The 20170-nt window shown below is 34.5% G+C and overlaps 1 protein-coding gene across 3 annotated transcripts in view; it reads right to left on the reverse strand.

The window, feature by feature from the left end:
• Positions 1-7875: 7875 nt before the first annotated feature.
• The window catches only part of GLRA3 (glycine receptor alpha 3), a 200244-nt gene continuing 187949 nt past the window's right edge, over positions 7876-20170 (reverse strand). For 2 of the 3 annotated variants that reach the window (XM_047717427.1, XM_047717426.1), the window contains one exon: positions 7876-8343. In XM_047717427.1, the coding sequence (XP_047573383.1) occupies positions 8065-8343 (279 nt within the window). In that variant the 3' untranslated portion in view covers positions 7876-8064. Of the gene's footprint in view, positions 8344-14694; positions 14704-20170 lie in introns of all 3 variants that reach the window. The other variant, XM_047717428.1, reaches the window with a different exon arrangement.

Genomic DNA, 20170 nt, shown 5'->3' on the forward strand with positions numbered 1-20170 from the left:
TACCATACTGCAATATTTTCTTGGATATTTTTTATACATGATTTTCCTCTTATTTCTTAACCACTGAACTCTAGTCTTCTCATGTAGAAGGAAAAAATTCCAGATGAAAAACAAAACAAAACAACAGAACACCAATATTCCATTGTGAAATTGTCCTTATGGGTGAGTGAGGTAAAAGTGGTTTAATAAATAAATAGATTTTAAAGAAAAGGTTTTCAAATAAAAATTATAAATATGATAATGTCAAATCACTGTTCTAAATAATAACACATCTCTCACTTTATTTTGAGAAGAAAAGCTCCATTCACCATTTCCTTAGCATATTTTATTTTAATGGAATGCATACATTAAATGTTCTCTGCATGGTTTATGACTGGGTTTGTGACCAGATGTGATAGTTTCCGTCAGAACAAAAATCTAGTATGACTTTTATCAAGAAAACAGTGCGACCCTTTGGTAAAATTTGATCTTTATAAAAATGGGACAAAAGAGGTATCCACATTCTTGAAAAGTGTTAATTTTTATTGGTTTTGATCAAATTATCTATAGTTACATGATAAATACCACATATTGTACATGAGTTAATGACTCTGATTAGAGTTTGCTAATTGCAGAATTGAACTAAAGACAATATCATGAGAAACAAGTTGATAAAATCATGCATACATTTTTAAATATATTTTCAGCATAATGTCCTGAAAAAATATGACATCATTTTGACAGGAAGACAGACAGACATCAGACCCAGAAAGACATGTTTTAAATCTACAGAAAAATAGTTAACTCCATAAAATAGCAATACTTTTTTTTTGGTAGTCTTTTAAACATTTTGGTTCACTAATAATAAAGTCACTGTATGTGATATTAAGATGGCACATTGAAAATATATGGCACATTTCCTTTTTCATTTCTTTCCACAGCATATTCTATAATATTCATAAAATGGTGGGCTACTTCACTCTATTTTATCCCCCCCAGTATTATCTGTCATACACTAAAATATAAATTTAAGTAATTACAGAATGGCTATTGCATAATTCATAGAGATGAAAGTGAAAGAGTGCAAAATTATTCAAGCGTGTTTAAACACAGCCTTACATCCGAATCCTTTCCCGGCCTTTAACCCACAGCTCCTTTTTCTTGGTTCACATTAACAAGCCAGGCAGGTTAATGTGTACACTAGTGGGGCAGCCTGAAGGCACCTTTGCTAAATGTCCCTCAAGAAAAAAATCATCTATTAAAACAACTTAATTCATTATATTTTTATTCTAGCTTTACTCTAAAAATATGATTTACATTTGGCTGGTAGTTTTTGTAATGCAGATTATTTTGCAGGCTTTATATAATACCTTCATATGATGAAATGTATTTTGAGGGACTTAATTTAAAATTACTCTTATGTTATAGAAAGACATTTAAGGTTACTGTAAATAATTTCCATAGAAATCTATGTAGACAATTAATTTTATATTTCATTATTTTATGAACCTTACAACATCTTATCATTGTTTAACACATGAAGTGCATTTTTAAATGGCTTAAATAAGAATAAAGCTTAATAAGGGGTTGAGAAAATGGCACTGACTGAGCCTAAACATAGACAAAAGATGAAAACAATAAATGAAGCACTGTCTCTAGAGAATGAAGTAGACTTATTTGCAGTTTATGAAGTAAAGTCATTTCTTAACAAAGATTAGCTTTCTTTTATCATTTAGACCTTTGTCACGATGGAACAGGCTGCCTTCAGAGTAATGAGCTATATGTTACTGAAGAAATTTCAAAGAATGTGGATAATTTTGTATCAGGAACATAATGATGAAGATTCTGACATTGGGAGGGAAGTTGATATGAAACACCTCGAAGGTTTATATTTTGATTCTAAGAATGTACATGAGGGCTAAAATGAATTTGAAGAAAGAAAAAAATTATTTAAAAATCAGGTTTAAATAGAATCTTTTGGAAAAATAGGTTTATGTACATTTACGTCAATTGTTCTCAATTGTGGAACTTTGCCAATAATCCAGAATTTCATATCTTACTCCAAACATACTGAATTCAGCACTTAGAACAATGGCAGATTCATATAAGGTGCTTGACAAATATTTGTTTAGTCAGTGATTGGATTATAACCTTCTGTGTTAAACCTCAGCCTGTATATATTTTTAAAGACGCATAAGGGATTCTGATGTACAGCTAGTGATTAGAATCATTACTTTTTAAAACAGTATTCTATCACCTCTGAAATTCTCCTTTTATGTTGCTTATGAGTGAACCATGGAAAATACTGAGTAAAATGCCTGCTAAGACATGAGATCATCTGGCATTACTGGTGATTACTAGTTGTCTTTTAGGAGGATGGTCTGACAAATATTTAGTCATTCTTCAAAGACAGTCTAGGAAGTGTTTTAGAATTCCATTGTTAATAGTTGGAGAGAATTTTGACCCCTATAGCTTGTTCACGCATTGTTGAGGCAAAATATGATGCTTCCATCCTTAAGAGATGGCCAAATCAAATGACGGCATTGCTCAAATTTCTCACCAAGAATGATATATATTGAAAACATATCACAACATTATTAACCTTTGTCCAGAAAAGTTGACTTCCTTTGCATTTCCAATTTGAAGGAATTTATTCCATTAACTATCTATGAGTGTATGCATGCGTGCATATATGTGAATCCATTTGTGCATAAGAGATGGAAAAGGGAAGAGATGAAGGCAGCATTAACATGGAAAGTGTAGAAGAAAAAGAATGAATAAGAGGATCTTTGCTATTAGCTCAGGATTTCTCTTTCTATTGGTCTGATTTCTGGGAAGAGCTTCTCTTCTTTCCCTGCCCTTGCTATTTTCAAATCCTTTGTAGTTTTATTTTATGCACAGGCTCTAAGATCTTTGTAAGGGGAAAATAAGCATCACTCTACCTCTTTTTTAAGTAATTAGAATAGCAGCAGCCTCCCTATGGAAGTTCACTGCTTAATATCAATATGTTTCTGAAGAGAAATGGGGGCCAGGATAAAAGTTTAAGTTTAAAGTTAATTACCTTAGTACAACTCATAGTGTACATTGATTGTTTACTCATCAAGAGTTTATATGCGATGAGATTATGAGACTGCTCTATTTTACCACTTTTTGTAGGACTCCACAAGAAAGTAAAAGCCAATGTATCTGCTGAGGAAGACACCTCTTAGAAAGGAATAAAAGTGCAACTGGTATAATGGCTATTTCAGTCAATCAAGAGGGAAACCGTGTGTCCATATATATTGCATTTTTGAAAATATTGTGTTAAAAGTCACCAGATTGTCTTATAGACACAAGCAGTAATTCTTATTTTAGTATCCTTTTGAAATGTCAAAGTGAATGAATTGATACACTTCAAGGCCTACAATATATATGTCATGGAATCTAGAGTTAACTGTGTGCTTAAAAACTAGTTGGTGATTACTGAGATGGACATGGTTATCCTACACTGCCACGAACGGCCTTGTGTCCGAAATAGAGAATGCAGTAAGGAATTATGAAGGCATTGTAGAGAACAAGATATGGTTGTCATTATATTCAAAATTTCATATTTATATGAATTTATAGAGTTCTAATTTATATTTATAGAATTCTAATCTTCAATTCATACCTTTCCACTGCCCATTATTCAGATAAGTTCAGTTAAAGAAAGGGGTCTTGTCAAAATTACTTGAAAAACTGTACCAGAGATTCCTTTATTTTTGCTTGAGCAGATACAGTAATTGAGGTACAGTTTAAAGAGATAATAAAATTTGTCCCTTTAAAGATTTTACAGTCCTTGTGGCTAATTTTTCTCTGAAATGCAAATGAAACCAACAAGTGATGATGCACGTTTATGCTTGTCAGAACCGATTATGCTGTTTCAATACCTTTACAATAGCAAGTAACAGTCCAGGAGCCAGGCCAAGGCAACAAAATTATCTGGTTCCCAAACCGAATACCCAAAATAACTAGAAAAGGTATTTATCATAACTGTGCTTAATAGGTGATTGTAATTCAAAAGACAAAATTGCTCTTATAAAGATACAAAATATATATATATATATATACTCTGAGTCACCAGACAATTCTTGACCAAACTCAGTGAACTAAGATTACTATTAATATATATGCTATTTTCTATTGATTATATTTGTTTTGGCTAGATTGTTAAAATTCAAATCCCTGTGGTAGAAACCATTCTTATTCTTTTAATATGTTTAAACTCATCTCATTATTTTATAGTCTTTGCCTTGTTAGCATCAATGAATACTAATAGACTAAATGTAAGTTTATGTTGTATACATGGAAAGGCTTGCTTTCTTTACCAGTTCAGCATCAACTAGATGAGAAATACAGATGGTATGGGCTGGCAAATTTTGAAAGATTTTGCTATTACCTCTGTTACAAAGTATAAGAAATCTGTCTTGGAGTAAGAGACATAACTTCAAAGATTGTTAATTATTGATTAGTCTAAGGACTGTGGTACATTTTCAATCTAAGGGTTGCATTTTTAGAGTGCTCTAGTTGTTGTCTGGGACATCTACAAATATCAGTATTGCCAATTTCCTACTTTTTAATGTGAGAGTGTTTTCTACTTTTAATATTGGCAGTTCCCATATTCCCTGGAGTTGATTTCATGGATGTGTACTTTATAGATGAAAAGAAAACATAACTACCAATGTAATGTTCAATCCTCTGAAATGACTAGCAGGTCGAAGTATATCATGCTGAGAATAGAGAAGTATATTTTTTAAAAATAGGATGCATAGTATGGAAGACAGACCTGTATTTCTCTTAAAATCACAACAACTTCAACTACACAGAATGCTAAAGTAGTTCACAACTTTCTTCTGTTAAACATGTTGGCTTACTTTTTCACATTTTCTTTCTAAAATTTCCATGGTCTTCCATAAGATCCTGGGAATTCATAAACCTAATGTATCCATATTTTAGGGATAAATAGTTTTTAAAGCATTTATAGTTCAAAATTAGGGTAAATGTTATCAGACTATACCTATAGAATAAGAATTAATTGTAGAATAAGATAAGTAGTCATAGAATCTTTTAAACATAGCAGCTGGGAATTGACTAGGCTCTGCGGGTGAGTAACTGTCTTGGAGAAACACGTGGAAAGGTTAGAGGAATTTTAAAGATCCTTGGCTTTCTTGCTTCTACAGTTTCATTCGGGAATCTATTTTAAGTAGTAAAGAAAGTTCTAGATCCCCACTATAGCTGACCTTCAATTCTAATGTTTGGGGAAGAAAAAAAAAATGGCATCTAAATGCTAAGATACAAGGTTTTGTAAAAATTCATATACTATGGAACCATAAATTTCAATGGTTGAGATACATAATACTAAGAAAAATTATACTAAACTGCATGTACGAAAGTTGCAAACTTTCTAACATGGCTCCTTCAAAACAATCAGAATATCTGTATTAGAATTTTAACTTGCATGTGGGTAATTAGTGTAGGAACACATTTGAATTTTCTCACCATTAATAGTTTTCTGTTGGTTTAATTGAAAAATTAGGGTTTGACACAGGGCTTACTAACTACTACCTTGAGATGCTAACTGAGATGTAGTTTTCCAGTTTTAAACAATCTATAAATGTTCATTCGAGGGGATACATTTCTTTAAACAGTTTGGATTCAGCCATAGAAATAATGTTATTGTTGTCATATGAGTCAGGACCATCAGAGTATTTTCTTAGTATAGTAAGACAATGATAAACATATACACCCAAGCAAAGTATAATACTTTTAAGATAAGAGATTTCTACCATACCAATGCTTCTGCTGACAAGTTGTCTTGTGGCTAGTATTTTTACATTCCAAGTTTCAGGGATAAAAGAGACATTTTTAAATATTCTTAGATATTAAACAAGCAATGTCTGTGAGTTTCTTTTGGGGAATAAGTTCGTTATGTTTCTATTTGCTTCTGACAGAATTCACTTAATTGAAACAGTGATGGAGAACTTTTGAAATAAGATGTGTAAAGTACAGAAAAATATATTCAAGCATTTCAGAGACATATTGAGACAACGTAGTTTATCCTAACTCCACAATACCCAGTTTATCCCCAGGGAACACAAACAGCATGTCTGGCTCTAATCTATCTTTAGTACAAGAATATATTCCCATGGTTTTGATTCACATCACAGCAAATGAAGAAGACTGTATTCAACTTTCAGGCACACAGTCCTCAAAGTAAGTTAAGAGTAACAATTTCTTCCAGTTGTGGCATTTGCATTTAATGACAAACTTGTTTTGTTTTTTGTTTGTTTGTTTGTTTGTTTGTTTTTTTCCCCCTCATAGTGTTTTATTTATAAAGGAGGACAGTTTGGTCCTTCACTAGCAAAAATTGCTGAATAAACATTATTTTTTCAAAAGTTATTTTTAAAAACTACTATTGGATAGACCAAAGCTCCATAACATTGAGAAACTTTTAACTTTAAATGGCAGTTCTTGCTTTTACTTATAGAGTGATTAAAGTTCAGAAAATAATACAATTTGATTCAAAGACTGGCTTATTTTTTCCTCTTGAATCTGAGTTAATTTTTTTCTTAATGTTTTAAATCTTTTTCTGTCAATCATTTGGCCCCTTGAGTTTCCATGTAGCAAATCTGACCAACAATTAAATGTATCTAAAAAGCATTCTAGAACTTTTAAAAATACAACAGTACTGATAAAAAAAAATAATGCAAAAAATTGCCAAACTGAAAAGAATCAGAGTCAGGTGTAATTTCACCACTAACTCTATCATATATTTGTACTTAATTACACTGCGTGAAATGACTTAATGCCCCATTGCAGTTAAAATAATTCCATGGGGTTGCTGATAAATTTTAAGTAAAAATTTTATTTAAAATTATTCACATCTAGTGCATGGCATATATATTGAAATCATTAATTCAGAAATACAAAACAACTAATCCTTATTTTATAGAAATGACTTATTTATATAACTTAGAATTAAAATCTTCCCTCCTTACATTGGGAACTAAGAGTTTGAACCCATATAACTTTGATGGGAAACTGCTCTTACTAAAAAAATCTTTCATAAATCCATTTTTGTTTTAATTAAATTCATTTTTATCAAAATGTAAATACTACAATCCCATTGAATTTTAAAGTCTCATTCTAAGATAAAATATAAAAATCTTACTGAACTTTGTTCAATTATATCAAAACATTAAACATAATTACGTACAGATAGTTAAGCAACTGTTAAAAATACAACAAAACAAGGGTGCTGGCTTGCATTTTGCAGTGTTTGGCAATAATTCCAAATACACAGTTATAACACTTATTTAAAAACAGTTCTCTTGCTTTCAGTATTTCCATCTTCATTCATAGAGATCTAAAGTTAAGAAAAGTAGATTTTATATATAATATGATCTCTTATGCCATCTGTTTTAAATTTCCAAAGAGGGACATTTTGTCTTCTCAACAATTAAATTTAATTTTAATTTTATAATTTGAATTTTTTTGGTAGTACATAAGTTGATCCCATAACATTTATATGTACAATCCTCCGTTACTGAGTTTTCTGCTGAATTAATTGATTACTCTTCTGTTTTGTAGCTACACTATGAGAAAATATTTCAAAGCCTCAAGCTACTGACTTTTAAAATCTTCAACATTTCTGCTTTTTCTAGTTACAAAGTTAATTGTGTAAATTTTACTTTTGTAAGATTTAACGTCATTGAACTGAAAACGAAGAATTTCCAAAGCAGTTTTCACATGTACTATTATGTGATATTATATAACAATACAAACACATTGGCAGTAATACTTCCACTTACATGATATACAGTGAAAGGACAAATAATCTTAAATTAATATGAAATAAAATCCTCATAATATATATTTTTGTATCCATCAAAAGACTCTTAATCTGCCTTGTGACTTTGCATAGCATATCACAAAAATACCCACCCATATGCCATTTTAATATGATGGTCATCATTTTTACACCAACAAACACACACGTATACACACACCTATGGCAATGAAACTTTCTTTTGAATTGATCGTTTGCACTTGCATTCCCCCAGAGGCTTAATCTTGTTGCTGATGAATATCCTCATGCCTAAGAATTTTATAGATAACCCAGTAGAAAATATTAAAAATCAAAAAGGCTAATGGGAAACAGGCTCGAGAGATGGTGTCAATCTTCTTGGCTCTGTCGATAAAAACCTTCCTCATTTCATCAGGACTTTTCGGCATTACCTGGACAGGATGGTTTGGGCCTTTCGGGGTCACACCATCTTTTGCTTGCAGACAGGGTCCCATTCCATAGGCTGTGAAGCTGAATCGACTTTCCCTTACCTCATCATCCTGTCATAAGAAAAACAAAAGAAAACACTTTAGTCATGGAATAGAGCCTGTATTTCAGAATCATAACTAAAACTTTATCATGATAAGTGTTACCATTATTGTAACAGAAAGATAACTGAAGCATATAAAGATTGAGTTGCTTTTTCCCCATTCAAGTTTTATTGATTTATCCTGTTGCATCATATAAATGTGTCCACTAAGAAATATGAAACTCTTAACTAACATGTTTATTGGGAAAACTACAAATTCTTGTATTGTCTCCATATGGCTAGAATAGTTAAATAAATAGAGAAAGAAAGAGAACCTAGTGGGATATTACGTGTTATATATTCATATACCATGTTTGTTTTACATTATGTGTTTAAATGGGTAAATACACGATGTCAAAGGGCGAAATATCAAGATCATTGACTGGATTTTTCTTTTTCATAGAGGTAAACTTCAATGTTTATTTCCTATGATTTTTAGATTACTTCACTGGAAAATACAGTCTACCTTAAGAACACTGCTTGGTTTTTGTTATCCTCACTTAATGTTACTTCTCTCTTCTACACTAACCCATTTAGAACACTGAAGATAGTCACATGTTTTAGTTTATATGAGATTACTTTTCAGGTAAATTGAGTTGAAATTATAAATGAAATTTGGCAGAAGTTTATCTCATGTTAAGAAAAATTGTTTAACTTATTATGCTCCAAAACCTATTATTTAAGTTACTATGTTACCTTTCTTTCTCTTGAATGTTACGAATTAAAGAGTTCTCCATATATGTGTGTGAAAAGAAAACCAAAATTTAAAAGAAAAATTGTTTAATGAAAATGTGATAAGTGAAGTGTGCTCATGATAGGAAAATATGGTATTTAGGAGTTTATAATTAAAATCATTAATGAGTAATTTACTTTAATGCACTTATTTAGAATGTAACAGTAGTGATTGCCAATTAATTGGATTTTTGCTACTAAAACTGAAAGTTAAAAAGATATTTTATGAAGTTGCTACAGCTCTCCCTTTATTAAAGTAATTTTTAATAGTAATATAGGAGACAAAAGTAATTTCCTCAAACACTTGAAAAATTATTTTGGGTCTATGAAAATAGAGGCTCAATGAACAGTATATTACAAAATATGAACATGAAAAATGGAAATTAAAATGGATTCTAAATATGAGAAGTTGAGCAAAGTTGGTGTAATAATGTATAAAATGTTTTTTGGGGGAATTATGGAATGAGGCAATTTCATACGACAAAAACATATAATTATTGGAAAATAACCTAACCATAAGATTTATGAGCAGTTGAATTTTGAGGAAAGAAATCTGAGATAAAAGCTGATGATCCTAATTACACATAACTACCGTTGTCATCTTATAAAAATGGGAAATTGATTTTTCATTACTCTTTAATAAGGATGTTCATTTATACTGGCAATTTTTTTTTAGCCTCCATGGGAATTTCAAAGCTAAATTATTATTTGCCTTGAATTTCTCTGTTTTAGAAAAAAATGAATATACAAGAAATTAAACTGTAAGTGCTAAATTAACATCCTTATAGATTAGGAAATCATGCTGGTGTTTGCATTCCAGAAAAAAGGTATAGTTTGTTTGAATAATTTATATAGCTTTGTGTGCACATCAGCTGACTGCTGAAGTATAAAACAGCCTTTTAACCTATGTCAACCCATGTGTTGAAAAAAAATCCATTTCAAAATAGGGCAAGAGTCATTTTTCAATGAACATTTACTGCGAGGTACTGACATATTCGTTGAACCAGTTAAGAGATAAATTACAAAAATACTAAAATTTTAGGATTCTAGCTGCTGTGTTTTGTAAAGTGTGGTTCACTTACTTTCAGTCTCCCTTGGTTTTACTGAGAAACAACTGACATATATCACTGTATCAGTTTAAGCTGTACAGTGTGATGGTTTGATTTACATATATGGTGAAATGATGATCCCAATGGGTTTATTTAATACCCACTATCTCCTAGAGATACAATAAAAGGAAAAGGAAAAACTCTCTTCTTGTGATGAGAACTCTTAGGACCTACTCCCTTTTCTGTAGGTCATACAGAAGCATTAGTTTGCTCATCATGTTGTAGGTAAGTTATAGTCCTAGTACTTATTTATCTTGTAACTGGAAGTTTGTATCTCTAACCACTACTCCCACTTACTCCCTTTCTAACCATCTATTTGGAAGAACTTATTTTCAGACCTTAGAGAAACCTACCCCATTACTCATCTCGAAAAATCTTTTTTAAGATTTAAGCTATTCATGGATAGGTCCGTTATTTTCAACCATATCCTTCCACATAACTGTGAGTACAGGGTTAACGTCAGACCTGGGCTGATGAATGACTCCTGATTCTTTGCACAACATTTCCTTGAAAACAATAGAGTTAAGCTAAATGGGGAACATGGAATTGGGTACATTTACTGCACAGAGGTTGTTGTGTGGGGCCCGAAGGCCTTTGGCCTACGTGACCAGAATGTATACAGGCTTGGTAGGAAATCAAGGCTGTGGCTTCTCTGTGTTGAGGGGATAATACAGGCCTTGACGTTTCCCCATGGCGTGCAACTCCATGCACCTGTGGATGAGGACAAGAGCAGCTGTGCTCTTGAGCAACTCCCCTGCCTCCCAGTGAGATGAAGATGCTCGGTCTGATGGGTTGGCTGCTTCCCATGCTCCCATAGGACCAAGTAAACTTCATAATAGGTTATAAAGCCTGTTGTGTCTGGGGGGTTTGATTGGCAACTTTCACCTCGAATTTCAGCAGTGGTGACGGAAGTTGAACTGGCTTTCAGATTGTTTCAGACTCACTATGGCCCAAAGTTCTGGAAGGGAGTTTGGTGAGAATGAGATCCTGATCCATCCTGGGTTTGAGGTTGCCAAAGCCCTGCAGAAATGACTGGGATAACTCTTGCTACTGGAATGTGGCTGACACAAAATTCTCCCTTGTTGAATTGACAGATGGGTAATTAATGACATAGAATTAAAACAGACCAGGGTGAGGGAACTGAGAGGAAAGTGACTCAAAACGCAAGGAATGTCTTCTCTTCTATTTCATTGATTATCTGTGACACTGAAACCACTTGGCTGAAAGAGGAGTTAAGAGCAAGGATAGCAAGCAGCTTCACGGCCTGGGCTCAGGATGAACGTGAAAGTCCATTCAGGACTTGGAAAGACTTGCATTTTATCCTGATGGGACTTCTTGGCAAACCCAGGCAAGCAACACTGGAAACTTATGAGTATCCAACAGCCCTGTCCGATGGAAATCTAATGGGAGCCACAGACAAAAATCACGTGTATAATTTTCCATTTAAATTTTACATTAGTTAATTTTAACGAGATAAAAGAAAGAGGTGAAATTAATTTTAGTATTGTATTTTTTTTTAATTCGGTAGGCCCTAAATGTGATTTAAACATTCCTTTGAAGTAAAAATTAAGGAGATAGTTTACACTCTTTGTTTCATACTAAGTCCTTGAAACAGTGTATATTTATTTGTAATACACCTCAGATCAGACTCTACATTTCCAGGACTCAATAGCCACTTGTGGCTTAAATCTACCATTTTGGATAAAGCAATTATAATGTAAAGGGTCTCTTTACTGTGAAATAGCAGCCAATATCTGGGGAATCAATCTGGGCTTTTTGGAGCTTTAGGTTAATTGCCACAGGGATGAAAAAACATGAAAAATGATGTTGGCTGTGAATTCTAACTTTTAACTTGCAGCAGCTACTGGCAGTGGAATCAGTGACCCTTTTGCCTAAAGCCTGGGGTGGTATGAGGCTGTGCTGAGAACCAGCTCCCTGGTTCCCTCAACTCTGGTAGATGCTATGATTAGCAGCTCCACCAGGTATGGGTTCTCCATGTTCTCCTTTTGGAAATGCAGGAGGGTATGTATGACTCATGGGGATACTTGCTCTGACAGCTGCCATGCTGGTTTCACTGATGGGAAAACTATCTGGGCTATTCAGAAGAAAGATCATAGCCAGAGATAAATCTATTAGCTCTCTTTAGGTGACTTTTAAGACACAGAATGAAAAGTGACAGGAGTCCTATGAAAGATTTCCTGGCACATGATTGCCAGCTGGGAGGAAGGAAATCTGTTGCAGTTCAAGCAGCTGCTTCCCTTAAGGAACCCTGTTAAATCTGCTTTCATCTCACAAGTTAAATCAATGATGCCGATGGGGAATGGAAACAGAAGGCCCTGATACGGGCTGCTGAAGTTCCTCCATCCTTTCAGGCAGTTGAAACAAAGAAGACTGGTTTTGAAGGCCACGCTCTCCTTGCCCAGTCCCGAGCGGGATAATCAGTGGATGTTATCACCTTTGGCTAAATGCATAATTGGAAAGGCCGCGAGATGTGAATGAACAATCTTGCCGTTTCTGGCTTGAACTTAATCTTGGGCTGTTGTTTCTTAGCCCAGCTGTAGTTGGGTTGGATGTCCTAACATGGGAAGCCCTAAGAACTGTCTCAACCTTCCCCTGTGGGAACTATTAAACAGCACAAGATTCCGGGAAGGTAAACGAAATTCTTAGCTCCGATTAAGGAAATACTAGAAGCAGGGGAGCTAGTCCTTCATTCGTTTTCTTTAGAAGATCTAGGTCTATCTGGCTTATTATAAAACTAAATGGGGCCTGCACTGACTGCTGACCACTTGGGGTCACTAAAAAGTCGCCCAACAGCTTTTATTGTGGTAAATGGTAAAAACTGAAGAGTTTCAGGACAAAGGAGGCTGGCAAGCCTTTTTTTTTTTAGATTTTATTTTTAAGCTATCTCTACACTCAACGTGTGGCTCAAACTTACAACTCCAACAGCTCCAAGATAAAGAGTTGCATGTTCCACTGACTGAGCCTTCTAGGCGCCTCAAGTCTGGTCTGCTTGGGCAGACTTGAACAAGGCTCCCCGCCCCCCCCCCCCCCAACCCAGGGCTTTCCTTTCAAGGTCTATATAAAGGAAAAAATCTGATGCTGTGTGTCTTCATGTGGAGTAGACCCAATTAAGGAAACCTGAATTCTCTAGCATATTATCACAGCCTGGTTGGAAACAGTTTTTTGTTTTTTGTTTTGTTTTGTTTTTTAAGATTTTATTTATTTATTTGACAGACAGAGATCACAAGTAGGCAGAGAGGCAGGCAGAGAGAGAGAGGAAGAGAAACAGGCCTCCTGCCAAGCAGACAGCCCGATGCGGGGCTCGATCCTAGGACCCTGGGATCATGACCCAAGCCGAGAGCAGAGGCTTTAACCCACTGAGCCACCCAGGCACCCCCTGGTTGGAAACAGTTTGGTCCAGGTCACTTTCAAAAGGAAGTTAGTTAATGGTAAATGGTAGTTTCCCTTTCTGAGGAGAAAGTCAAGGGAGGGTTTAGAAACTAGTGACTAGGGAGAGGAGGCTAACTAATCCAGCTGAAATTCAGGGCCCAGCCCCATCTGTCCCATTTCTGGAAATAATCTGGGTAAACCAACTAGACACAATTAACACACAATAAAGGACAAACTGTTATCTCTTCTTCATCCCACCATGAGAAAACCAGTTGTAGCACTATTTGAAATTTGGCAGATACATTTTTATTTCTATGGGCCTCTTGTATAAAGTGATTAGAAGATAGTCTGAATTGGAAAGGGGAACAGGGGCAAACAGGGGTGAGAGGTCTGAGGCAGGCAATAGTCCAAGTAACCTCTCTGAGACCTTAACATTCATCCCTGCTAGGGATATCTGCTACTAACACATGTAGACTGGCATTTCTGGAAAAGGATCAACAGTGGTGCCCTAAGATGGCTGCCAGAATTCAAGACTAGAAAGCTCTCCATGCTGTGAGTAGGTTTAATCTATTTGAATGACAACTACTGACATTCTCCTGTGCTCTGGTAGAAACAGTCCCCAAACTGAAGGAACCTGAAAGGCATCAGCCTATACTTAGGTTTAAAATACCTATCATGTTGGGGCACCTGGGTGGCTTAGTTGGTTGAATGACTGTCTTCAGCTCAGGTCATGATTGCGGGGTCCTGAGATTGAGTTCTGCATCAGGCGCTCTGCTCAGCAGGAAGCATGCTTCTCCCTCTGCCCCTCAACCCCAACCCCACCACACTGCGCATGCTGGTGCTCTCTGTCTCTCTCTCTCTCTCTCTAAAATAAATCAATAAGATCTTTAAAAAATAAAATAAAATACCCATCATGTTATGATAGGTAATGTCAGCAAGGTATTTCAATGTTAGTGACCTAAAAAAATGAAAATGATATTATTTAGGAACAAGCTAAGGGGATTTACTCAACCAAAGTAAATCATGGCCTGTTTGACAATGGACCAGAGATGGAATCTCTAGTTGAGCTTCCTGGAGTAAGTTATATGAACCTCATGATTCTCTTCCCACTGAGACAAAACAGGTCACCTGGTTGACCGATGGAAACTTTTACAGAGAAGATCAGGGCTCAAACCATACCTGAAGTCAAATAAAAAAAAATTGTAGTTGAAGAAAGCAAGGTAAGTCTACAAAATGGGCTGACTTGAGAACCAGCATGTGTGGCAGTATCAGGAGAACTGGTTTTTCCTCTCAGAGTCAAAGACTCCTGACCCTAGCCAGTGGTCTTGCCTTATGCTCAGGCAAATGGGCTGGTCAGGTGGACATTTAAGAACATCCCAGGGTGGCTGATGAAACTCCTTATAAAAATTCCAGGGTAGAATTAAATTAGGTCAGGTAATCCCTGCCTAGTTGCTGGCTCAGAAGGGGACTAGAATGCCAAAGCAGATGTCTTGGACTGGCCATGGAAGTGGCCATGGTGGTGTCTAGACCACGCAGCAATGGACAAAACCGTGACACAGTCCTCTGTTGTGCAATAGAGCCACTGATGTAGTGGGATCTTGACCTGAATATTAATGAAAGAAAATACTGCTTGAACATTGCCTTTGAGCTAAATCTCCTGAGGGTAAGTGCTAACACAGAGCTGTCAGATGGAATAGTAAGGTCTTTGATTAGGGTTCCTGGAGGATTCAGTGGATTTTGGCAGAAATAGACAGTGAGTCCATCTTGGGCTTTGTTTACCCTGTTAACAAGCCACAGCTGAAAATACTATTAATGGCTTGGAACAAAGTGTTTTTATATCAGTCTGTGCTCCTGAAACAGATCTCATTGGACAAAGGAATACATTTAAGCATGACCAGGGTATAAAATGGCCCAAGAGAACAAAATGACAAAGACATTTAAATAGAAGTTGGAATGAGCAATTAAAACACTTGTTACTGAAGATAGGGTGATAAGGACGTGAGCCGGCTAGTTCACTGGATGAGTGTGTCAATCATGTAGCTATGAGTGACCGTAATGAGGAATGCCTTTAATAAGTTTCTAGTGTCTGGTGGTGGAAGTGTGAGGGTCGGGAACAATGCTGGGACACAATTCTCTCCTTCCCACCTCACGGGTATTTCTTTTGTGTTATAATCGTTCTGATGGAAAATATGAGTATATATTGTATACTTGATATAATGGTTCTGGAACCACGATTGCATTTTCTAGCTAAAGGGATCATTGCTGCTTATGACACACATCTTTTTCTTTTTAAACTAGGAAGATATCCATGCTCTCTGTTTGTGAGGGGACAAAACATCTGATGTGTTTGAGTCCCATGAAGCTTCTCCATTAGAGGAAGATACCTTCTTTGGTGTTTCTCCTGCCTTTTGACCATCTATAAAGTTAAGTAAATGACATATGAAACCAAAGCTTATTTCTGTCTCTTAAGCATGGTTGCTTCCTAAAACTGTAATCAGGGTTGTGGTGTGGTAATGAACAAAGCTACTTGATATTTAGATTTTTTTTTTAATAGAAAAATTGACACACTGGGACAATTTAAACTTAATCATCTTTAGGTAGCATGGGTCCCTCATAAAATTTGACAACAACTTATAAGATTACCATCATTCTACGTGCACACAATAAATTACAGTCTAGGGGAAGGCGATGTTTCTCATACAAGGCTAACACCTGTCTTGGCGTCACTGGGAGGAGTTGCTGAGATCCAGTTTTCTAGACGGGCAACTGTGGAAGTTCAAACTTATTAGCCTTTAGGTTGTCCCACCACCAAGCTCTCTAGGTGACCAGAACACACAGCCAAGTTGTGGAAACAAGCGTTTCCAAGAGGCACAAAGTATCTATCTAGTAGTTTTGAATTTTTAGTGATGCAACAGTCTTTGGATTCTTCTAATACTCTAATTTAGATTTTAAGTGAAAACATAGTCTGGGATGACTTTTGTGTCAGTATTTAACTATTATTTTATTATTTAATAATTTCTGCTTTTAAGGAAAGCTGTTTCTAAGTAGAACTATACACAAGGCAATCTATATGATCTGTGTCTTTATCCATTTTTAAATCAATGGCATCTATGGGTATCCTGGACAATAGGTTTCAGGTAATTATGTGTTACAGTGTGATTTGGTGCATTATTGTTCTCAAAAGCATCTGGAAGATGATTTCACTAATGTATCATATTTCCAATTAATTGTGGAGTTGAAAAAATAGAAACTTTTAATTTCAGTAAAAACACTTCCCTTGTGAAAATATCTTGTTCAAATACTTATTCCCTGATAATGGCAATGACACCAAGATGTTGAGGAGAACTTAGGTTCTAAAAATATAAAAATAGCTTGGGTATTGGCAATTACAAAACATATGTGCTAAGAGAAGTAATTTTCAATTATTTCCTATGTCGCAAAAACATTAAATGATCCAAATTTAAAATCTGACTCAAGATTGACACTCAAAATGCAAATGTTTAATTAAGCATCATCACCTATTGCCTGGAGTAAGGATCACCTTCATTATGTAACACTCCGATTCTTGGTTTCTTATCCCAGGGAAAGAATATAGCACTATCTAGCAGGTATTTTTAGGGTGAGGGAAAGAATATAAAATGCTTAATGAAGTACTCAAATTAAGGTTATTGTATTTTTCAATATTTTGTTTATTATAATTGTGTTATTATGGATAATATACAACCTGAAAGGAAACTACAAATAACAACTGGAATCATCGTCCTCTTAGGTATTTTAAATACCAAACTCACAACAAAGTACTATGTAAAATAGGCCGGCCCAGTTGCTGACTCTGCAAATGGCCTTGAACTTGGGTACTGTTGCACTAAAAATTAACCAAGGCCATGAAACTGAAAAGATCACGTTTCTGCTGTAACCTTCACTGTCATACTGTTCTAATAGATGGGTTTTGTTATCTGACTGCTAGGATTCTTTGCTAATCTAGTTTCTGCAATCAAGGAGTCATCAGTGTTTTGAACATGTTCTATGAAACAGCACAAGTATTTTGGATGTACCCGTGAGATAAGGCACATGGATACATCTTGCTTCTTCAGAAACAGGATATCACTTCTGTTGGGTCAGCTTCCACTCTAGCCCAACAGTCCAGATGGCCAGAGAATAGGGAGAGAACAAGGACCTTTGGAGTGCAGAAAAATCATGTGATTTTGTTGTCATTGTGTTGTTAAATTACTGGGCTATAGCAGTTGTTTTTTTTTTTTTTCTTTTTCCCCCAAAGCTACACTTAAAAGAATAATTTTAAGAATGGATGAAGCATTTCTAATAGATCACTACTAGTATTAGATTATTATATTAGAAGGAGCAGCAAACTATTTTATGACTAAAGTAATTTCTTGTTTTGTAAAACTCAGTCTTAAAATTACCCTGTGTTTATGTATGTTTAGCTGTGCAGTGATATTCTTTATTCCAATTAGTACTCAAATATGTCTTGGGCATAATTCAGTTTTCTGCAGTCATCTTTAGCTTGAGTTTCTAATAGACTAAAGGCCAAATACGCAAAGGGTCTAGACAAACATCTAAAACTTTTGTATCCAACACTATGTGTTAGCCAATATTTGATATTCATAAAGTTAAGCACTTTCCAACTCAAAATATAAGCAATAATAAAGATTAAATAGAATGAACTAAAAATGAGCAAAAGAACATGGCTGATTAAAAAGGTAAAAGTGAAGAAATGGCTTAATTTATTCACAGGTAAAATCTTCCTAATATGCTTTAAGCAAGTTAGAAGGGTAGGCAATGAAAAATGTAAAAATCCATTTAGTTAGTATATAATTCTTTCAATAAGAGGACCCGTTTTCACTAAGTTTGAAAGTGAGAAAAATGTTTCAGTAATTAAGCATCGATACCACACTGGGAAACATTCTATATACTTTTTCATTTTCTTAGAGGATTAGGCCAAAGACTGACTCACACTAACATGTATATTATAACTAGAAATATTAAAAATAGAAAATCCAAGCCTAGACTTTGTCATTCAGTTGAATTTTTCATTTCCATCACAAAAAGATATATATTAACATACATGTGAGATAAGAATTAATTTCCTATCCTCTTCTTAGTCCTCAAAAATGACCAAAGAAAAAAAAAATCTTATTTTGGGGTATGGAAATGGTGAAGACATGAAGCTTACTAATGAGTGGTAATAAAACATGGATCCTCTAAGATAGCATGAGTGATGATTTATTGTGTGAACTGCTGTGAGATACACCACCATCAAATACATTATTTTCATCCTAATGTTTCTCCCCTGGTAGGTGCCTTTGTGTGTTCTATATACACTCAAGATGTTCAGTAATTATGCCAGAGGTCTTTCTGTTGAAATCATTTTCTATAACTTCTAATTGCCAAATAGGAAAGTGACAAAGGAAGGAAAAGTGAATTGCTATTAATTTCCACTTACATGATTTCAATGTGTGGATTTGGAAAAAAAATTACTAAGGAACATAACAATGGCTTATTTTTGTTGAGAAAAATCACCATCGCTTAGAAAATGCTGAGGTAAGATGAAATATGTGAATAAACTAAAAATTCTTTTTCCAAAATAAATAACAGTTGAAAATAAGATATTCAGTTTAATACATCTATATACATTTCTATATTATTTTGAAATTTGGAAAGCTTAAAAAAATTATAGATGATGTTAAAGATACTTCATAGTTACAAGTCAACTGTCAATATAAAATTCTTTGAAATCTAATTCCCAGGAGAATTTTGCATTTATTATTGATGACACGTGAATTAGTTATGAATTAGCCAAGTTCATGTCTGGTGTATTGAATTTAGATTCAGAAATGGTCTGGAAGTTGTTAAATGGTAAAATATAAGCTTAAAAAGATGAACACTTAAAACAATATAAAAATGGAACACATACATTTTAGGAGATTGATGAAAAATCAATAAAATACTTTTTAAACACACATATATCTAGTCCTAGCACAATATGTTAGATTCATTTAGTGTGAACTCAGAATTATGGACTGACATAAAATAATACATTATAAATAGACAATTTGTGTAAAGGCAGTATGTACACTTTAATTTGAGATGAAATTCACTATAATGCATGTAAAATTAGATTAAGTAGAGATTGTATTCGTTTGTTGAATATTATTTTCCTAATCAGATATTTCAAAGGGACATAGCTCTAAGAATTAGGTGTATTTAGCACAAACTACAGATATTTGTTTGCAGGAAGTCATTAAATTCTTACAATATCTGCTTTACCTGAGAGGATAAAATTTCAAACCCCTGTAAATCAGAGTCATTCAGATATACATTAGTAAAAACAATCATTCGTTATCCTTAGAAATTACCCTGAGTTATTTTTGAAGTAAGACAGCATGTAAACACGTAAGTCAATAAAATAATGACAAGTTTTGTACAGATAGTCAAAACACAGTCAGTGATACCTTAATCGTATAAAGATAACCATCGTGGCTCGCAGAATCTAAACTTGGTGGTTGTTTCTCAAATCTAGAACTAACGGTCCACCTTTGTTTCGTCTGA

Source organism: Lutra lutra, chromosome 2 (genome assembly GCF_902655055.1).
Source record: "Lutra lutra chromosome 2, mLutLut1.2, whole genome shotgun sequence".
Classification (NCBI taxonomy): Eukaryota; Metazoa; Chordata; class Mammalia; order Carnivora; family Mustelidae; genus Lutra; species Lutra lutra.